The sequence below is a fragment of the Ophidiomyces ophidiicola genome, assembly GCF_022830035.1.
Source record: "Ophidiomyces ophidiicola strain CBS 122913 chromosome Unknown scaffold_34, whole genome shotgun sequence".
Taxonomy (NCBI): Eukaryota; Fungi; Ascomycota; class Eurotiomycetes; order Onygenales; family Onygenaceae; genus Ophidiomyces; species Ophidiomyces ophidiicola.
The window spans coordinates 61,874-78,941 of NW_026054674.1; the positions used below are offsets into that span (position 1 = coordinate 61,874).

At 45.4% G+C, this 17,068-nt stretch overlaps 7 protein-coding genes across 7 annotated transcripts; 2 read left to right on the plus strand and 5 right to left on the minus strand.

Annotated features, from left to right (window-relative positions):
* Positions 1–805: 805 nt before the first annotated feature.
* LOZ57_005965 (uncharacterized protein) lies at positions 806–3,540 on the minus strand (the record flags this gene model as incomplete). The annotated part of the gene is made up of 3 exons (XM_049254990.1): positions 806–1,710; positions 1,762–2,287; positions 2,338–3,540. 3 exons carry the CDS (start codon positions 3,538–3,540, stop codon positions 806–808), a joined length of 2,634 nt encoding a protein of 877 aa, XP_049105997.1.
* Positions 3,541–3,942: 402 nt separating this feature from the next.
* RET2 (coatomer subunit delta) lies at positions 3,943–5,658 on the plus strand (the record flags this gene model as incomplete). The annotated part of the gene is made up of 4 exons (XM_049254991.1): positions 3,943–3,945; positions 4,007–4,450; positions 4,504–4,700; positions 4,752–5,658. 4 exons carry the CDS (start codon positions 3,943–3,945, stop codon positions 5,656–5,658), a joined length of 1,551 nt encoding a protein of 516 aa, XP_049105998.1.
* Positions 5,659–5,827: 169 nt separating this feature from the next.
* LOZ57_005967 (uncharacterized protein) lies at positions 5,828–7,373 on the minus strand (the record flags this gene model as incomplete). The annotated part of the gene is made up of 2 exons (XM_049254992.1): positions 5,828–6,483; positions 6,539–7,373. The coding sequence occupies 2 exons, from the start codon at positions 7,371–7,373 to the stop codon at positions 5,828–5,830; spliced, it is 1,491 nt and encodes a 496-aa protein (XP_049105999.1).
* A 1,542-nt stretch (positions 7,374–8,915) lies between these two features.
* LOZ57_005968 (uncharacterized protein) lies at positions 8,916–9,313 on the minus strand (the record flags this gene model as incomplete). Its single annotated transcript, XM_049254993.1, has 2 exons — positions 8,916–9,015; positions 9,060–9,313. 2 exons carry the CDS (start codon positions 9,311–9,313, stop codon positions 8,916–8,918), a joined length of 354 nt encoding a protein of 117 aa, XP_049106000.1.
* An 839-nt stretch (positions 9,314–10,152) lies between these two features.
* Positions 10,153–11,488, minus strand: FTR1 (high-affinity iron permease; the record flags this gene model as incomplete). Its single annotated transcript, XM_049254994.1, has 6 exons — positions 10,153–10,431; positions 10,485–10,571; positions 10,623–10,734; positions 10,780–11,225; positions 11,286–11,410; positions 11,464–11,488. 6 exons carry the CDS (start codon positions 11,486–11,488, stop codon positions 10,153–10,155), a joined length of 1,074 nt encoding a protein of 357 aa, XP_049106001.1.
* A 1,305-nt stretch (positions 11,489–12,793) lies between these two features.
* Positions 12,794–14,729, plus strand: LOZ57_005970 (uncharacterized protein; the record flags this gene model as incomplete). The annotated part of the gene is made up of 4 exons (XM_049254995.1): positions 12,794–13,147; positions 13,206–13,700; positions 13,749–13,969; positions 14,027–14,729. 4 exons carry the CDS (start codon positions 12,794–12,796, stop codon positions 14,727–14,729), a joined length of 1,773 nt encoding a protein of 590 aa, XP_049106002.1.
* Positions 14,730–15,194: 465 nt separating this feature from the next.
* On the minus strand, positions 15,195–16,547 carry LOZ57_005971 (uncharacterized protein; the record flags this gene model as incomplete). Its single annotated transcript, XM_049254996.1, has 1 exon — positions 15,195–16,547. One exon carries the CDS (start codon positions 16,545–16,547, stop codon positions 15,195–15,197), a length of 1,353 nt encoding a protein of 450 aa, XP_049106003.1.
* Between the last annotated feature and the right edge of the window lie 521 nt (positions 16,548–17,068).

Here is a 17,068-nt window from a genome sequence, read left to right on the forward strand (position 1 = left end):
TCACGCGATAAAGAGTTTGAAAACAAAATATGAATGCTCAACCCAGATATCCTCATATCAGGTTCAAATGTACCCTAACGCACAAAGACAAGGATGGGATTTAAATGCAACATGCTGCAATGGCAACAAACCGATAATACATGAGGACGTGGGGTGTATAATGCAAAACGTAAAGAACTTCGCAAATGAATTAGCACGGGCAACGCATTATGGTATTCACCCTTTAAATTGCCGTTTGCCAGCGTAATAACTCCAATTCAGCTGCTCGATAAAATAGAAATTTGTGGCCATGAAATAACAGGCTCAATCCACAATAGCACCATTTTCCATCAGAACGCCCGAGCTTCCAAAGGCCAGAGGAGAACATGTGTTGAAAAACTGAGAACCTTTATGAGAAGTGGCACATAGGTGGCCTTCTGGGCCGTCCAGGCCAGACGCTGATACCTCCAGAGGAAATTCTTTTTCATTTCAAGCAATACTGCGTGCATATATGCAACTTTTTGTCTAAAAGGTGAATAATTGGCTCCAGTGGGGTGTATCCATAAAAGGCATCGTACCGTGGCTAGGTACGGAGTAGATAACAAATAGTCATTGACCCAGGAGCATTCACCAATTAGGGCAAACGATAAAGTATGAAGTAGTAACGCCCTGTTTTAAAGTTAAAAAAACAACGAATTTGCTTATGAACTCACCGAAATTCCACTGGTTTTTTATACGGCCAGTCAACAAGATAGCTAGCTGGTAGGATATTAGTGTTAGTAGCAGGGCAAAAATGTGAATTCTAAGGAATTTAGGTGAAGGGGGTTTATTCGGAACGTTGTCGCTTTGAATCCGGACCGGAAGACTCTGGAGCAACAACCATATCGTCGTCCCGAGGTCGCTTGACTGTTTTCGAGTTATCATCCTCCAGCAAAGGCTGATTATCCTGCCCGGAAACGTCAGGATCAACGAAATCCCACTCTATGTGGTCATTCGTTGGGCCGGAACTGGGAAGCTTTTGTGTTTGGTCATACATGATAGACCCAGCTATTATTTCACCAAGGCGTGAGCTTTTGTTGTCTTCAGGAAGGACACCATCGCCCGTTTCGGTCGTGGGGCTTTTAAAAAGGTCGATGTCAATGTCGAAAACATCAATATTCGGCCCTGGTGTAGTGGGTTCCTGTTTGTAAAGTGCCCCCTGGGTATCTCTCTGTTGTTCAACGAGGGATTCGCTATGGCCCTTCAAAATAGGTTCCGCTGCCTCAATATTTAAGTCTGGTGTTTCATCCCCATTTTCCATTTCGGGAGCTTTCCCAACATCTTCTAGATTCAGCCCGTCATTACCAGCTACTTCCCACGTGCCGCTCGTTGCACCCTCGCCAGATACTTTGTCAAATGAACCACTTGTAGGTGATATGGGAGATTTAGGGTTAGGTTTTTGAATGGGAGGTAAATGTTGGTTATCTTCTATTGGCTTCGTTTCGTGGATGTTACCCTCTGTCACAATTTCGCCATCTTCAAAGTCGTTGTTAACTTCACTAATATTTATACCGGAGGTCGTTTCGTGGATGTTACCCTCTGTCACAACTTCGCCATCTTCAAAGTCGTTGTTAACTTCACTAATATTTATACCGGAGGTCGCGACAGATGTCTCTTTTGGCGTGTCATGTGTGTCTTCAGAATAATTCTGAGTATTGATGACAGCTGTAAGTTCCTCTTGTGCAAAGGAATCTGCTGAGTACATCAGAAAGTGGATGGAACAAAAAAGTGATACAAAATTACCTTTTAGGCTCTGACTGCCGTCCTCATAACTGCCACTGGCTTCAGATTGCGTCTCATTCAAGATTGTGCTTGAATCATTCAGGAACTCTTCATTCCCCTGTGAAGCTTCTGGTTCGCCTAGTGGTTGACTAGCTGAGTTTTGATTCATATCTTTTTGTTCATCTGATAAGACAGAAGTCCCCGCTGGGTTAGTTTCGGGTTGAAAATTATCTGAAATCAAACCATCGGCAGTATCAGCAGCTTCAAGTGTACGCTCCCCTTCAGGGGGGTTCGAAAGGCCGCTTCGGCTCTGATTCTCAGTACATGTGCTTTCGGTTTGATCTTGCGCGTCCCATTGTCCGAGGCTTGCTAAACCTTGGCCACTTTCAGCTGCATTTCGAAGAGCAGTCAAATCTGCCTCCCAGGTAGATTTAAAGCTTAGGTTGATGTACAATGGGTCAGGTTCTTCAATACCGTCGTTACGAGAAAGGTCAAGATAAAGCTGTACAATTTGATGTAGGCTGGTGTTTGATTCTCGAACCGCAATCTGAAAACGATTAATAGAGAATTCTAATTCAAGAAGAGAAAAATGCGTACCTCACTTAGCTGTAAATATAATGGTTCAATGAATACCACGAGTTCGTCTTTCATGGTTACATGGGTTCCAAGAACCCTACGAAAAGCTTGGAAAAGCAGATATAGGGGTTCATGGGCCAAACCTTCGTCTTCCAAAAAGTACATATCCGACGAATCATCTTCATTTGGCGGAAACAATGATATCTCATTTTCCTGGTACAATACCGTCACTTTATGTAGCTGTTGGTAGCCTGTAAAATCAGTACTTTCCGTCCTTTCACCTTCGACCGCGGTTTTATTTTCATTGAAATTGTCATTGTCTGCGTTTTCACTCGCCGTCCCAGGCTCTACGTCTTTACCAACCGCTTCAAGGTCACCCTCCGTCGTCGTTTCAGCAGCTGTAGGCCCTTCCGAATTTTCATAATAAGTATCCTGAGATGGAACAGTTGAATCGTGATTTGATTCTAGATTAATCTCTCCAGAGTTGGCACCCTCTCCTTCGGCCAAGGCCTGGAGTTCGGGCTCCGTGTGCGAAGGGGGCTTTTTATTTGGGGAAATTTCATTTATGGCATGTTTAGCAGGGTGCATCTCGGCCGTTTTCACTGTTCCATCATTAATGTCCCCAACTACGGCGGGCAATGGATCCGAATCATGTTCCTGCGAACAAATAAGATTGTCCGACTCCGTGGCGGCCGTCTGTATATGGGCTTGGGCTCTTTCTATATCGGAATTCTGGTTAGGTTCAGCTTTGTTTTGGGGCGATGTTGGTTCCGTCACGACATTTTCAAGTCCTTCTTCTTTATCATTTGCTTGTTCATTTTCAATATTAACTTGACTGTGACTATCGGGGATAGGAGCATCGATATCTTCTTCGTAGTCATCATCCATATCGTTTTCGTAGGGATCTTCGGTGAGAGGAGCTACATTGCAGCCGGTTTCGTGATGATCATGGTCATTTTGGTACGATGCAGCTTCCAGATCAAGCATGTTAACTGCTGAGTAGTCGTCATCAGCCATATCGGCATCCTTCAAGCCGTCATATGGATCTTGGGACATCTCCCGACGATCAGATACCGTTGCTGAAGCATCGTCAACAACGACATCATTGTCGACCTCATCCTCGCTTTCTGGATAAGCATCGAGGTCGATTTCGATGTCATCGGCCGGAAAACCGTGGGGATCCGAGGTCACCTCCATAGTATCATCAAACCGATAAGGCTCCATAGTGTCCTTTGTAAATCTTCTGGTAGGAGGGATGCTGAACTTAGTTGCCCATTTTGGAGTTAGGAGTCTTGAAAGTAATACGGGTGATACTCAAGCGACGGAGAAATGACTTGTCGAGTAGATAGTAGTAACACGAATATAATCAATATCCCAGCAGATAGGATACGGATTTGGAAGATGCAGGCAGATCAATCGAAGGGCTAGAAAGAAAGTGAAGGTCGCCCCAACAAGCGAAGTGTATTAGTCACGGACAGAAATTGCGCACGGACCAACACTGGCCGAATCAAGACAACATGCAACTTCGCCCACGAGCGACTCCCAGGCTAATCTCTACGGTACCACCCTTCCTCTGAGGATTTGAAATCGGGCAACCGCCTATTACTGCAAGCCTTAACATTGACCATGGTAAGTCCATTGGGATAATATTGGTCACTCGCTCAATGGTTTGTTTAGCTAACCCATACAGGTCGTCCTGGCAGCCTCGATATGTACCCGCGGCGGGAAAGCCGTGCTTTCACGGCAATTTCGCGAAATTCCAAGGTCCCGGATTGAAGCCTTACTGGCGTCGTTCCCCAAACTTGCTGATTCCGGGACCCAGCATACTACCGTCGAGCAAGATAATGTCAGATTCGTGTACCAACCCTTGGACGAACTCTACATTGTTTTGATAACGAACAAGCAATCAAACATCCTCCAGGATATTGACAGCCTACATTTGTTCGCTCAAGTGGTTACCAATATCTGCAAGAGTCTTGACGAACTTGAGATTTTGCGCAATGCCTTTGAACTCCTTTCCGCCTTCGACGAAATCGTTACACTGGGATACCGTGAGAACCTTACCTTGTCCCAAATTAAAACATTCCTCGAAATGGAAAGCCATGACGAGCGCATATCTGAGATTATAGAGAGAGTATGTATTGGATGGATCTTTTTCCGAAAGGCTCGCCCTAATTTGAAACCTAGAATAAAGAGCTCGAGGCGAGCGAAGAGCGAAAGAGAAAAGCAAAACAGCTCGAGATGCAACGCAGGGAGGCCGCACGTTGGAGTAAAGGAGCAGCAGTGCGACCCCCTTCATACCCAGTCTACAACCAACCTGCACGACCCTCAATCCCAGACACCATTGACAGCTACGAAGCAGAGAAAAAGAAAACATTTGCCAAGTAAGTTCGACATCTATCATAACTCTAGGTTAAAAATCACTAATTAAGCAGGCCTCTTCCCTCCAGGAGCAAAGGAATGCAACTTGGTAAAAAGTCTAAGACCACTGATATCTACGAAAAAGTCCGCGGTGATTTGGGCCCTGAAGCAGAAGCGACGCCCCTTATTTCAGCTACACCTACGTCTGCTGCTGCTTTGGATGCTCCTCCATCTAGACTATCTCTTTCTGCCGATCGCGAGCCAGTACATATTACCGTGGCTGAAACTGTATCTGCAAAATTATCTCGAGATGGTGCCATGAAATCTTTCGAAGTAAAAGGAGACTTGCAGCTACGAATTTCTGACCCATCATTCACCAAGTTGAAACTCGATCTCAAAGCCAACCCAAGCCACGGGGCACAGTTCCGCACTCATCCTAATGTGGACAAAGCCCTCTTTGCTAGCACAAAATCTATCCAGCTTAAAGATACATCAAAACGTTTTCCAGCGAACAACTCTATTGGCGTTTTACGATGGCGTGTCGCCAGTAATGATGATACTGATTTACTACCTATTACTTTCACTGTTTGGATCAACAAAGGGTCGGATTCTACAACGATGACAATTGAATACGAACTTACAGGATCTGAGAGCCTACGAGACGTTGTCGTCACAATTCCATTTCAAACAGCCGAGCCCAATATCTCTAGTTTTGATGCAGTATACGAGGTGTCTGGGGATAGTATAGACTGGAATATTGGAAATATAGACGAGTCGAACAACTCCGGCAGTTTCGAATTCGAGTCTACCAACCCCGGTGGCGATGAGAATGAATTCTTCCCAATGAGTGTTCGCTTCAGCAAAGATGCGCCTTTCGTGGATGTTGATGTCCTTAATGTTTCTTTGATGGAAATGGAGGGTGAGGGAGTTAATTTTTCTAAAGACATAAAATGTATCGCAGAAGGCTATATCATTGAGTAAATGGCTGGCCGTTTGAATTTATCTGGCTCTATTATTAACCTCAAACACACATACAGCCATATTTTCAGCTTGTCTGTTGAAACCTAGTGTCATACTTTATGGCATCAAACCAAGACTCAAAAAAGGAAAGTGTCCCTTTAGAACCGTATATAGCTTGGTAATAAAAAAATTATTGCCAAACCCGGTGTGTTGCGGTAAAAAAGGCCCGGGCAGCAAGGGCCTTAGCCATACTACAATGGCAATCACATTCATCTTCACCAGGCTGGGGTGTTCGCAAAGTACTACTTGTCCAAGACACATGTTGTGCTAGTAAGTGATGGTCTAGGCATATTCCGACGGCTTCACAGCCTTTTGTAAAGCCCTCGATTCGATCTAGCACCGCGATAAGACGTCGTCTGATTCCACATCCAATATGATTAGAATCAATCTGATACTCGGGGCATTGTCGTAGAGAAGCTATTACTGTAGTTATGTTTGTTAGCACTGGCTGCTTTGAAGGCGTTGACTGTTCTTCAATAAAGGCGTTGCCTTGTTGCCCGGAATCCTTGTCGCCGTAAAAGTCCAGGTCGCCATATGTTAAAGTCGATTGTAGTTCCAGGGTATGTGTGCGGGTGGTAAAGAAATGGATCATTTCTCCCAAGTGAAAGGAATCACAGGCTCGAGAGTTTTCATAAACACGGCGACATTGTAGTTCTCGCTTTGACGGCAACGGCAAATACGCTGCATTTCCACAAAAACTTCGAGAAGCGCCATAAGAACATAGTAGATACGATTGATAGTCACTTATTGTACCAAGGATACATTGATTGCGGAATTGTAGCTCTTCTATAGAAACATAAGCACCAATACAGAGCACTAGAAAAAGGCTCAAAAAACATACCCTCAACACCACCAGGGAGGTGCCACCAGATTGGCAAAGCTGAAATGGTATTTTGTCCGTGGTACACCTGTCGCCATTTCCGTGAACCAGTAACAACCAGCCTATGGGTCAGAAACCCAAATGCCTTTTGATCTTGAAGAGAATATGCAAGAAAAATGGCTTCACGAATACGCTCCTCATCATCAGTTTGAAGGGTGCGTAAACGCTGCCCTAATTTGTGCTTTTGAGGTGTACGGTAGTCCGGATTTACCAATTCGCTGTTTCTCTGGCCAACGTCAATTGCTTTCTTTAGGATATGGAGAGTTCCATATCTGTCTGCTAGAACAGCTAAGCACGCCACAAACGTGATCGATTTATTTGCAATGATTTTACAAAATTCTCGTGTTTGAGTGCTATCCCAACTAATGTAGACTAGAAGCTGGAAGAATGTACTGAGGAGGGAGGGCTGGTTGAATTTAGAAGGCAGAGGCGGTAATTCTAGCGTGAATTGAGGTAGCTCATCAATGCATGCTTCGCCAATAGCTGCTTCCAGAGAGCCATATTTCACCCGCAATCCCTCAAGGGTTTTTAGAAACCGCCGCCCTTCTTGGAACTTTGTAGGATCCAACAAGACGCCAAAATACGTACTGGAGTGTATTAGAGATGCACTGGTTATTCGGAACCGGCACGTGGAACGTTTTGATTGATCTCCAGCACAAATGGCAGTGCAATTCAGTATGATGTCCCCATCTGAGGCAATTATCATACATGAGCCATCATACGATGGGATCGGGACTTGGAAGGATTCAGGTGCCGTTTCACCAACCTTGACTGTCGGGCTGGAGTTTAGTGCCATGTTGCGCAAAGAAGTGGAAATGGAGAATATCGACCATCCTGGTGCTGATGATCTGGTGACATAACTCGTGCCCAACGACACACCGACTTTAGGGAGAGAGGAATGTGTTTTGCTTCTTTGGCTGATTGGAAGCGCTAATCTGGCACGGCGCTTGGCGCTGTATTTAAGGTTCGTAAGATGCTTAATCAGCATATTCTGTAGTTGCGGAGAGTAGTTCCTCCGAGCCGGAGACGCCCCCGCGGATTGATGGTCAAGGAGGGGACGTTTTACGAAGTATAAAAGGACCCAACAGGATTTGCGGACTAAATTTTCTACCACCACCCCATTCCGTCAGTCTGCAGATATGTATGCCTATTCATTTTATCGTCAATACCTCCACCGACTAGGAGCTTCCGAATGTGGTGATGGAGCTTAGTATCATTGCGGAAATAAACGCCCTCTTTCAACAGCCCAAAACTTGCTTTTCGAACCATTCAAGAAATTCTTTGCGACGACCTTTGTCGAGTGCAAGGATTCAGGGAGATCTTCAAGCTTATCAGTAGTCAGAACCTCCTGTTATTTCCAGGGTTCTTGCTTCCTTCTGTCTGGGTAGGAACAACCAATTCCCCGCCTCCCGTGGGCGCAGCGTTTTTGTTGGAAGTAACTGTTCAATAAAAAAAGGCATGGCCCGATCGATCCAGAAGTTATTATGAGAACCTTAGCACCTGCAGCTGCAGTGGTTCCCACCACCATTCTCCAATCAGCTGCTCATGAATTTTGGTCAGGTGTGATTGCTGTAATCTCTGTAAATTGCCTGTGACTGCACGCTAGAAATTTTCTCGTGTTGCGACTCTCAGATCTCTTAAAAGCCTGTCAGGAGATACTTCTGAACAGACAAGAATAGACATTTGCCTGCTGGTAAAGTATCATTCATACTCTTTGTTCAACAGAAAATATCTATATATCTGGAACACAAGATTCTGATCTCCACAAGTCTTACCATACAGGCAATATCCACTTCCGTTGCCCCTCATCGAAGAAGCAGTATCATACCATCACAAATTGAATCAAAACAGACCTGCAGAAGCCTTCATGTTCCAGGTGCTCAATCTCTTAATTATTCTATCGATCGTGCTGCCCCTTTAGCCCGCAACTATTGTAACCAAGAACGAAGTACGTTGTCTTTTTGAATGGTGTTTAGAGATGTAGAGCAAACCATTAATTCTATAAATACAGATTGTCTCCCCTTCGAGCCGCCTTCTGTCTCAAGACTACTCACATCACAATCCACTTTGTGTGAAGGTTCTCTCTGCGATTCAAGTTTGACCGACTTCCTTCACTCTCACACAATGTGTGAATGGGCTTGCAAGCCATACGAAGCTTGTACGCGTACTCCCAAACACATGAATCGAGACCACATTATCTTTTGTACACCCGAAAGAAGTGATGCAAATGACCCATGTGTACCTCCCTCTGGGTTTCTGAGAGATCTTCTGTTGGTTCTTGATATGCAAGACATGAATATAGCGGGATCCTGTCCTCCCTGTGCTGGAACAACACCAACTAATTCCTCTGACTAGAGCGGTTGCCTTCTCCCCAATTCAGGGAAGCAGATCGCTGGTGAACCTGCTTGCGAGCTACCTCTCCGAGATCCTTAAATGTACTGAATATAGTTAGCTTAGTTAGGTCATAGAAGAAGTAACGCACAATGAGTCAATTCCTACGACTTTGAAGACTTTGAGGTTTAACTTGTTAAGATCAACATTTGGATGCGTTTTGCAATGGATATCAAGAACAAGATATAGCCGAGAAGAGCGAGGATCACAGCATATATGTGTATAGTAATCTTCTAGAGGCTGAATACCTTGCCATGTAAAGAAAGCATTGATGATTGCTGTAGGTTTTTGAAAAGGTTGTTCACGATATCCAAGGATTATCCGCACTGGAGTAGCCTGACTCATTCTGTCCCAGGTGCAAGAAGAGTTGCTGATATAGCTTGTAAATGCAGTATTATATGAGAGAGATAAAAAGGTATACCCCTCGAAGATTCTGAATCACAGACAGACAGAGACAGAGAGAGAGAGAGAGAGAGAGAGCGAGAGAGAGAGAACTCTCTGTCCCTTGTGGGAGAATTGAGGCCCCACGTGTAGATTACGTAATCGCGCAACAGCGATAAAGCTATAGCAGATCATTGCCTGAAAACAATAGAACTTTGATATAGACAGGTGAGTACATAACGGTACTATAACTTTAGGTACAAACTTTGCTCATGCCTCTTCAACTATGAGACCCGCATGCTGGAAATGACCTTTTGCGCTTTCATCTTTTGCACCCACAACGTCAATGCACCACTCAAGAAAAGTATCAAAACCTTGATCAGGATATTCCTCATAGAAGTGCCAAAAGCTTTCAAATCGGAGAAACATATGCAGGCAATATCTGATGTCGATGGTCACGGTGAAAGCGGGATACTTGGACTGGCGTCACACCCAATGGAGACCAACCCATCCATCGAAATTATCACTTGAAGGCTGAAAGCGGCTCCAGAACTAGCCCGTTTTGGCCGCCACCTCGCCAAATGATTGAGAAGTATAATAACTACCTGGTCAGTTACCTTAACCTTACTACTTTTATTTTTATGTCATCGCTGATGCTAACTTAAATATGGAACTATATGGAGCACTCCGTAGTTGGCATCAAAAAATGGTCAACTGAAGAAGGGATACGGAGTACGGAGTACCCACCTGTTTTTCTGGATTATTATATCCAGTGACCAAGACAATTCAGGGATGAACAAACTCTATGCTTCTTGTTTTCCCTGTACACTATGCCTGCTCACTTCTGTTGTCTCGCCCGCTTCCTCAATGTCCATCAAGGGTATAATGGGTTCGGCTTTTGGCTTTTGCAGTGGCCAGTGGCCTTTTTTCTCACGGTACATTAATGCCAAGAATCCAACTATAACAGCAATCCAGTAAAAGTTGTATGACAAAACGGTGCCGTAGGTGGCCGAATTTGTCCACCCAAAAAGCGCGTTGAATACTCCCCAACCACCGCCTCCATTGAATTGTGGACTGCAGCACTATATCCCTACACTTAGATGCCGAGGCTTTCAAAACATTAGTGTTAACTTACGTTGACATGCCACACGCTTTGTCGATAATCATATGAGCCAGGGCCAGCTCCTTGCTCAGCTGCCTCTCCTCCAACTACTAGATTCCACTAAGAATGAATCAGAAATAGTCTTAAATGAGTTGTCTTAGATGCACTCACTTTATGCTGTTCAAAGAACCCAATAGAGCGCGAAAACAAGCCGGCTGCGACTAGATATAAAAAGCATGTCGATACAATTAAGAATATTTGGAGTGGAACCATATTTCCTCCCCTTTTAAAGTTAGATCAATGTCGCTATAGCATGAGGGGAACTTACTTATAAATCAAGAAGCCGATAGCAAAGCCGGCAAGAATCCCAGTGATTGTCGGCACTGGTATAGATGACGCTGGAGCCCCCAGACTAATTCCTCCGATGAACACAACGGCCTCGAGGCCTTCCCTTAAGACGGTAACAAATGGAAGAATGAACATGGCGTACTTTTCACACCAAATTTTGAATTTCGCAGTGGAGGTGGTGCCTGGATTCTCCTTGCTTTTCAGCGCCTTCTCCAGCTTCGCTTTCCATTTCGTCTGCATTTTGGAGACTCGAAGTAAAGCGGCGCCCATAATTGTGATGATTATCGCGGCTATGAGGGAGAATATACCCTCCCACAGACTCTCGGCCTTTGACCAGATATCCTTTCCGAGAGAGTAGAATGCACCGATAAGGCCGGAACCGATTGCAACACAAATGAACAAGCCCAAACCAGTACCGAGCCATACCTGTACATCGGGTCAGCAAATCCAGTGCGTGCGTTCTAGTGTGACCGTGAAAATAGGTACCTGGTTTCTTAGCCTTTTGTATATTGCCGCATCCGCACTCTGCCCCAGTTGCGCTCTCAAGAAGGCGAGCAGAATTGATACAACAATACTTGTTTCCAGCGTCTCCCGAAACACGATAAAGAAAACTGCAATTCCCACATTAACTTTTGAAAAGTGTCTGTCATCTTTAAGTACGAACCAGGAACATAGAATACATTCACCATCTCGACGGAGTATCGCCTGTGTACTGCCTTGTGAGATTATGATGGCTGCTACTTGCAGACACAAAAGATGTAGACGAGATATATAATCTACTCCGTATACTCGCGAAAATGTGAATAACCGAGAGTGGGGCCACGGAATTGCAATCAGATAAGTTGAAAGTACGGAGTAAAGCCATGTTTCCTCGCGGCCTAAGTCGGATCGGGACTTAAAGTCAACATTGTCACAGGCTTCGTCTCGCTTGAAAAAGTATAATGATCCTATGGCTTGCGCTTTCATAAAGACAAGGTTTGTCTCAATAAAACCATGGATATATTTCGGGAATGGTCCTCCGTACGCACATCCAAGATTTCAAGCTTTTTGCCGAAGCAACTCCTACAAGCAGCATCATACCTGCTCCTTTCACCCATGATTGGCCCAAAGAAGTCAAGCGATAGGAGGAGTCAGCATGAAAGGCATTGAATCAAAGTGTTGGAATGGCAAGAAAAAGCTTTGCTTTTGGGGGGCTCGGCACTCTTGTTTCAATGCTTGACAGCCTTAAAGTACGAGTTGGCCCCGCCTAGACGACACCCCACAGTATCTCACTCGCCCGTCTCAACAATTTTTAGGAAAACGGGATGATCGAGTCGAGGCATCGGGCCGTTTCTGCAAGCGCTCTCTCTGAACTATCTGATCTTATCTGATGTGATAATCGTTCAGTTATTCGTTATCAGATGCATATCTTGGTTCTTGTTGGAGGGGGCGGTCGCTTCGTGGCTGGCTCGCCTTTCGTCTGGTCTTTAGATCAAATCTTATTTTCGCTACCGGCCAATGAAACCAGGGCTACCGTTTTATCTGATCACACGAATGCGCCTCAACTTTGGTTGCAAGATGAAAGCAGGAAAACCAGCACATAGGCGATTCTCTCCGAAAGCTAAAATATCGTGCCATCTCGGATCACCGATGGTTGAAGTCTCAAATTTTCCGGCTTGCCCGAAATGGGCACGGGGAGATGCCGAATCTGGCGCGCGTCGGGCATCAAACTCGCCTTTCCATAACTAACTAGTTAGCCTTGTCCATATAGTGCCATTCCAGGATACGCCGATTACTAGTCCGGGTCATACGGGCTTCCAATCACGGCAATCTTTCCTGCCGCCTCGGGGTCTATCAAGGGCTCCATGCTAATTTAACCAAAAAAAAATAAAATAAACGTTTAGCTCCACTTGACTACAAAAGCCTAGTTTTGAGAACGATCATTTATCTGATTGATAAGTTTCTGTCTTGCTCATGTGCTTCTCCAATCTTGAAAAGAATTACTCCCCTCCAAGATGGCACTCTCGCTATCTCTGTTTTTGATATGTTACTGCATTGCATCGCCATGGACAGCTTTTGTAAATGCAAAGACAATTACCTATGATTTCAATATTACTTGGGTTACAAAAAACCCGGACGGCGCACTGGACAGACCTACTATCGGCATCAATGGCCAGTGGCCTATTCCTGAGATTAGGTCTAGCGTGGGAGATCGCATCATTATCAACATGATCAATCAGCTTGGAAATCAAACCACTGCGCTGCATTTTCATGGGCTATTTATGAAGGATACAGTTGAGATGGACGGGGCAGGAGGTGTAACCCAATGTCTTATTCCTCCTAGCGGTTCTTTTACCTATAATTTTACGGTATGGATAAGGTCTACTATAGGAGTCACAATGGGCTAACCTACTCCTACGCCAATAGACTGATCAACCAGGAACATACTGGTATCATTCGCATGGGCATGGACAGTATCCCGATGGTCTTCGTGGGCCATTTATCGTGGATGACCCTAAATCACCTCACGCGGGAAAGTGGGACAAGGAATATGTTCTTACGCTTTCAGACTGGTATCATGAACAGATGCCTGGGTTAATAAAGGACTTCATAAGCCTTTCGAACCCATCCGGTGCGGAACCTGTGCCTCAGGCCGCACTGATGAATGATACCCAGGACTTGAAAATATCAGTCCAACCTGGAAAAACTTATCTTTTCCGAGTTGTTAACATGGGTGCATTTGCTGCACAATATTTATGGTTTGAAGGACATAAAATGCGGGTCATTGAGGTGGATGGAGCCTGGACAGAGGAAAAAGAAGCCGACATGCTTCACATCACCGCTGCCCAGAGATACAGCATTCTTGTGACCATGAATAATGAGACCTCAAGAAATTTCCCGATTGTTGGGAGTATGGACAAGGTAAATTTCACTTTCCGTATCCAGCGCATCAGCTAAAAGAATTTGCAGGATCTTTTCGATGTCGTTCCGCCAGGTTTAAACCCCAATGTCACTGGCTGGTTGGTATATGACAGTAATAAGGACCTACCAAAACCAGCGCTTGTTAACAAGTTTGATTTTTTGGATGATATGGAATTGATTCCCAGTGATGGCCTTGAGTTGTTCGACAAAGTTGATCATTCCATAACGTTGGATGTCAAAATGGACAATCTCGGGGACGGTGCCAACTAGTAAGCAGGCCTATGCGATTCCTAGGGCCCATGGTTTCTCTCAACTGACGTTCATAGCGCCTGGTTTAACAACATTACTTATGTCCATCAAAAGGTCCCCACACTATATACAGCTCTAACTGCCCCTGAAGATTTAGTTAAAAACGCAGCTATTTACAGTGAACATGTAAATCCTTTTGTTCTTGAGTCTGGAGAGGTGGTTGAGATTATCCTTAACAATAATGACCCAGGAAAGCACCCTTTCCATTTACATGGTCACCAATTCCAGGTGATTTACCGATCGCCAGAAAAAAGTGGGCCGTACGATAGCTCTGCGAAAATGGAGTTTCCGAAAATCCCTATGCGCCGCGATACAGTGCTCGTGCACCCCGAAGGCAACATCGTCCTCCGATTCAAAGCAGATAACCCTGGAGTATGGCTTTTTCACTGTCATATTGAATGGCACATGGATAGCGGGTTGGTCGCAACTATGGTAGAAGCCCCGTTACTCCTACGAGAATCCAAGAAGCGTTTTCCCATTCCAGAATCCCACTATGCGGTGTGTCGTGCACAGGGTACACCATACGAAGGCAACGCGGGGGCAAATACGAAAAATTTCCTCGATCTGTCGAATCAAAATGTGCCCCCACCCCCGTTGCCGGCTGGATTTACAACAAAAGGAATTGTTGCTTTAGTATTTAGTACTGTTGCTGCTGCGGTTGGGTTGGCGGTCATTGTGTGGTATGGGCTGGGCGAAATTAAACCCATGACAGGCTTATAAAAGGAAAGGATTATTAAACATTTCTGATCTAGTTTCTGGTGTCTCTGTACAGGTTGACAAATTTTACGGTTTTTGAGGCCCATTGCGCTCCGGTTTCCTCGAAGTGCATAAGTGGTGAGATATGCGCAACTTTTCATAATGCCCTCCGACTATAGAGAGTATATATAAGAATAGAAATGCGGAGTACATACTGTAAATGTGTTACTGGGAATATTCTAGGAACTTCTGATATCAAAAATGGTAATTGGGTATATATAAAACTGGTGGGCAGATTGGTGAGGGCAAATTTGGTATGAGTACGATCAAAGGGGGTAGAATGCTTTCATATCCGAAAGAATAAGTAATAATCCAAAGCTAAAGATAACCATTTGATGGTTTCATAGTCATGTCTCATGGCTCATTAAAAAAAGCATAACTATAAAACGTCTTCGATATAGCGCACAAGTTGAGAGGCGCTAGTCAGGTTTAGACGTTCATGGTAACAACAGGTATATATAATATATCTGTGTTTCCGCATTTTGAAGTTGATGCCGGGCTATTTAGCGGGACAGAGGTGCTGAATAGTGCAGGATTAGATGTGATTGATAAAGCACGGCCTATGAGATGATGCAAGGCAGAAATCTGTTGAGCTTTTATGTCAAAAGACGAATGTTGGCGAGGGGATACAGGAAATGTTGGCGATAAGGGGTTTTCGGCGACCCTATGTGAATCTGTTATATTGATAGTATGGCTGACGTGCTCGTTTTCCAATGGGCTGAATACGACGTAAGTCTCCAGGTCGTCGGAACTTTGTTCATAGTGGTTACTTTCGTCTACTTCGTTTCCTTGTTCATCAGGGGCTGATACCTGCAAAGCATCTGCAAGAGCCTGATTCTCTCGAGTATGTATCCAAGAATCTTCGGTTACAAAGCCTAGGACAAAGTCATCATTCGCTTTAGCGGAGGCGATTGCGATGTCTCTATGTTGTCGTGTGGTTTCCATCTCGGCATTAGGCAGGCAGAGAACAACTCCTCGCGACAGAAGAGGAGGCGAAGGGAGGTTGGGTGAAGGCGCCACTTGATCATTCAGCGTGTCATAGTCAGAGTCATATTCTGGCTCTGAAGGCGCCGGTTGAGATGGCTCTTCATGCTGTGTAATTGTCCGTGTAAGAGAAATCACTGAAGATTTTCGAAGTGGCTGGATTGTTTCCATTTCTCCAAATGAATTGAGTTCATTGTGATCCACGTATGCAGGAAGACTACCATCGCCATTTGTTTCAAACTCGACGGGTGACTGGCCTCCACTGATTTCTGTACGGACAGACATAGCCATACGCGACATGGTCTCGCGCGCGGCGCGTCGAAGAGTAGGTATGAACTGGCTGCTTCCCTTCCCCTCCTCCTCAGACCCAATTACCCATGTACTGACCAGCCCAGCCCAGGTAGCTACGCCAATTCCCCCAGTGTAGCGTTTCCGGGCCATAGCGATGTCTCTCGCCACTTCATGGCTTGATAACGTGGCCTGGCTGAATGGTCGACGTTTTGAGTTTAGAATTCGGCCGCCTTCCCAGATCAGAAAGCCGAATTTTTTCGCAACAGACGTCAGCTTTCGAACGGCATCGGCGGACCAATCGTCTATAATGTCGGCGTGGACCTGAAGAACAGCGATATAGGGGCCAACGGCACAGGCCAGCCTCAGAAGGGCGGCGACGGTACTGATATTGGGAGAAGCCGAAACACACACGAGTTGGCCTTGGGGGAGAGACAGCTTGTGCTGACGGAGGAGACGTAAGTAGGTAGTGAGGGGGTTCCTGCTGGGAGCAGGCGACGAGGCATTCATTGTGGCGGGGATGTCTGTCCTCCAACCAACTAGTCAAACTAGTAGTCACCTGTTAACTATATGTATCTTGACCGGTTAACTTGCGATCGAGAAGCACCGGCCATCAGCAGCGCTCAACACACCAGGCGGGTCAGCAAGACTTACCGACAACGCTGCACGGCACCCACGACGTTCCGACGTGACTGCTGCCAGAGCTGACAGCCGCTTTATAAAGTGAGACGTGTCTTGAAAAGGGGACCTGTCTGAAAAATCAATTTTTTGCACCTTGCAGCGCCTAGAACCAGGCTAGTTGACCTGAGAACTTAAAACGGAGTCTCTGCTGGGGAATCAGGGTTGCGAATGACCGGGTTGGCGAGGAGTCGGTTCCAACACGGGAAGAAATATGCAGCCGTCTCCAAGACTGACTAGCTCCAAGTACTCCGTAATGGCGACGGAATAAGCTGCTCTGCAGGCTGGACTGGAGAGCAAAGCGCCTGATGAAGAGTGAAGCAAGAGCAGAGAGAGAGATATATATATATAGA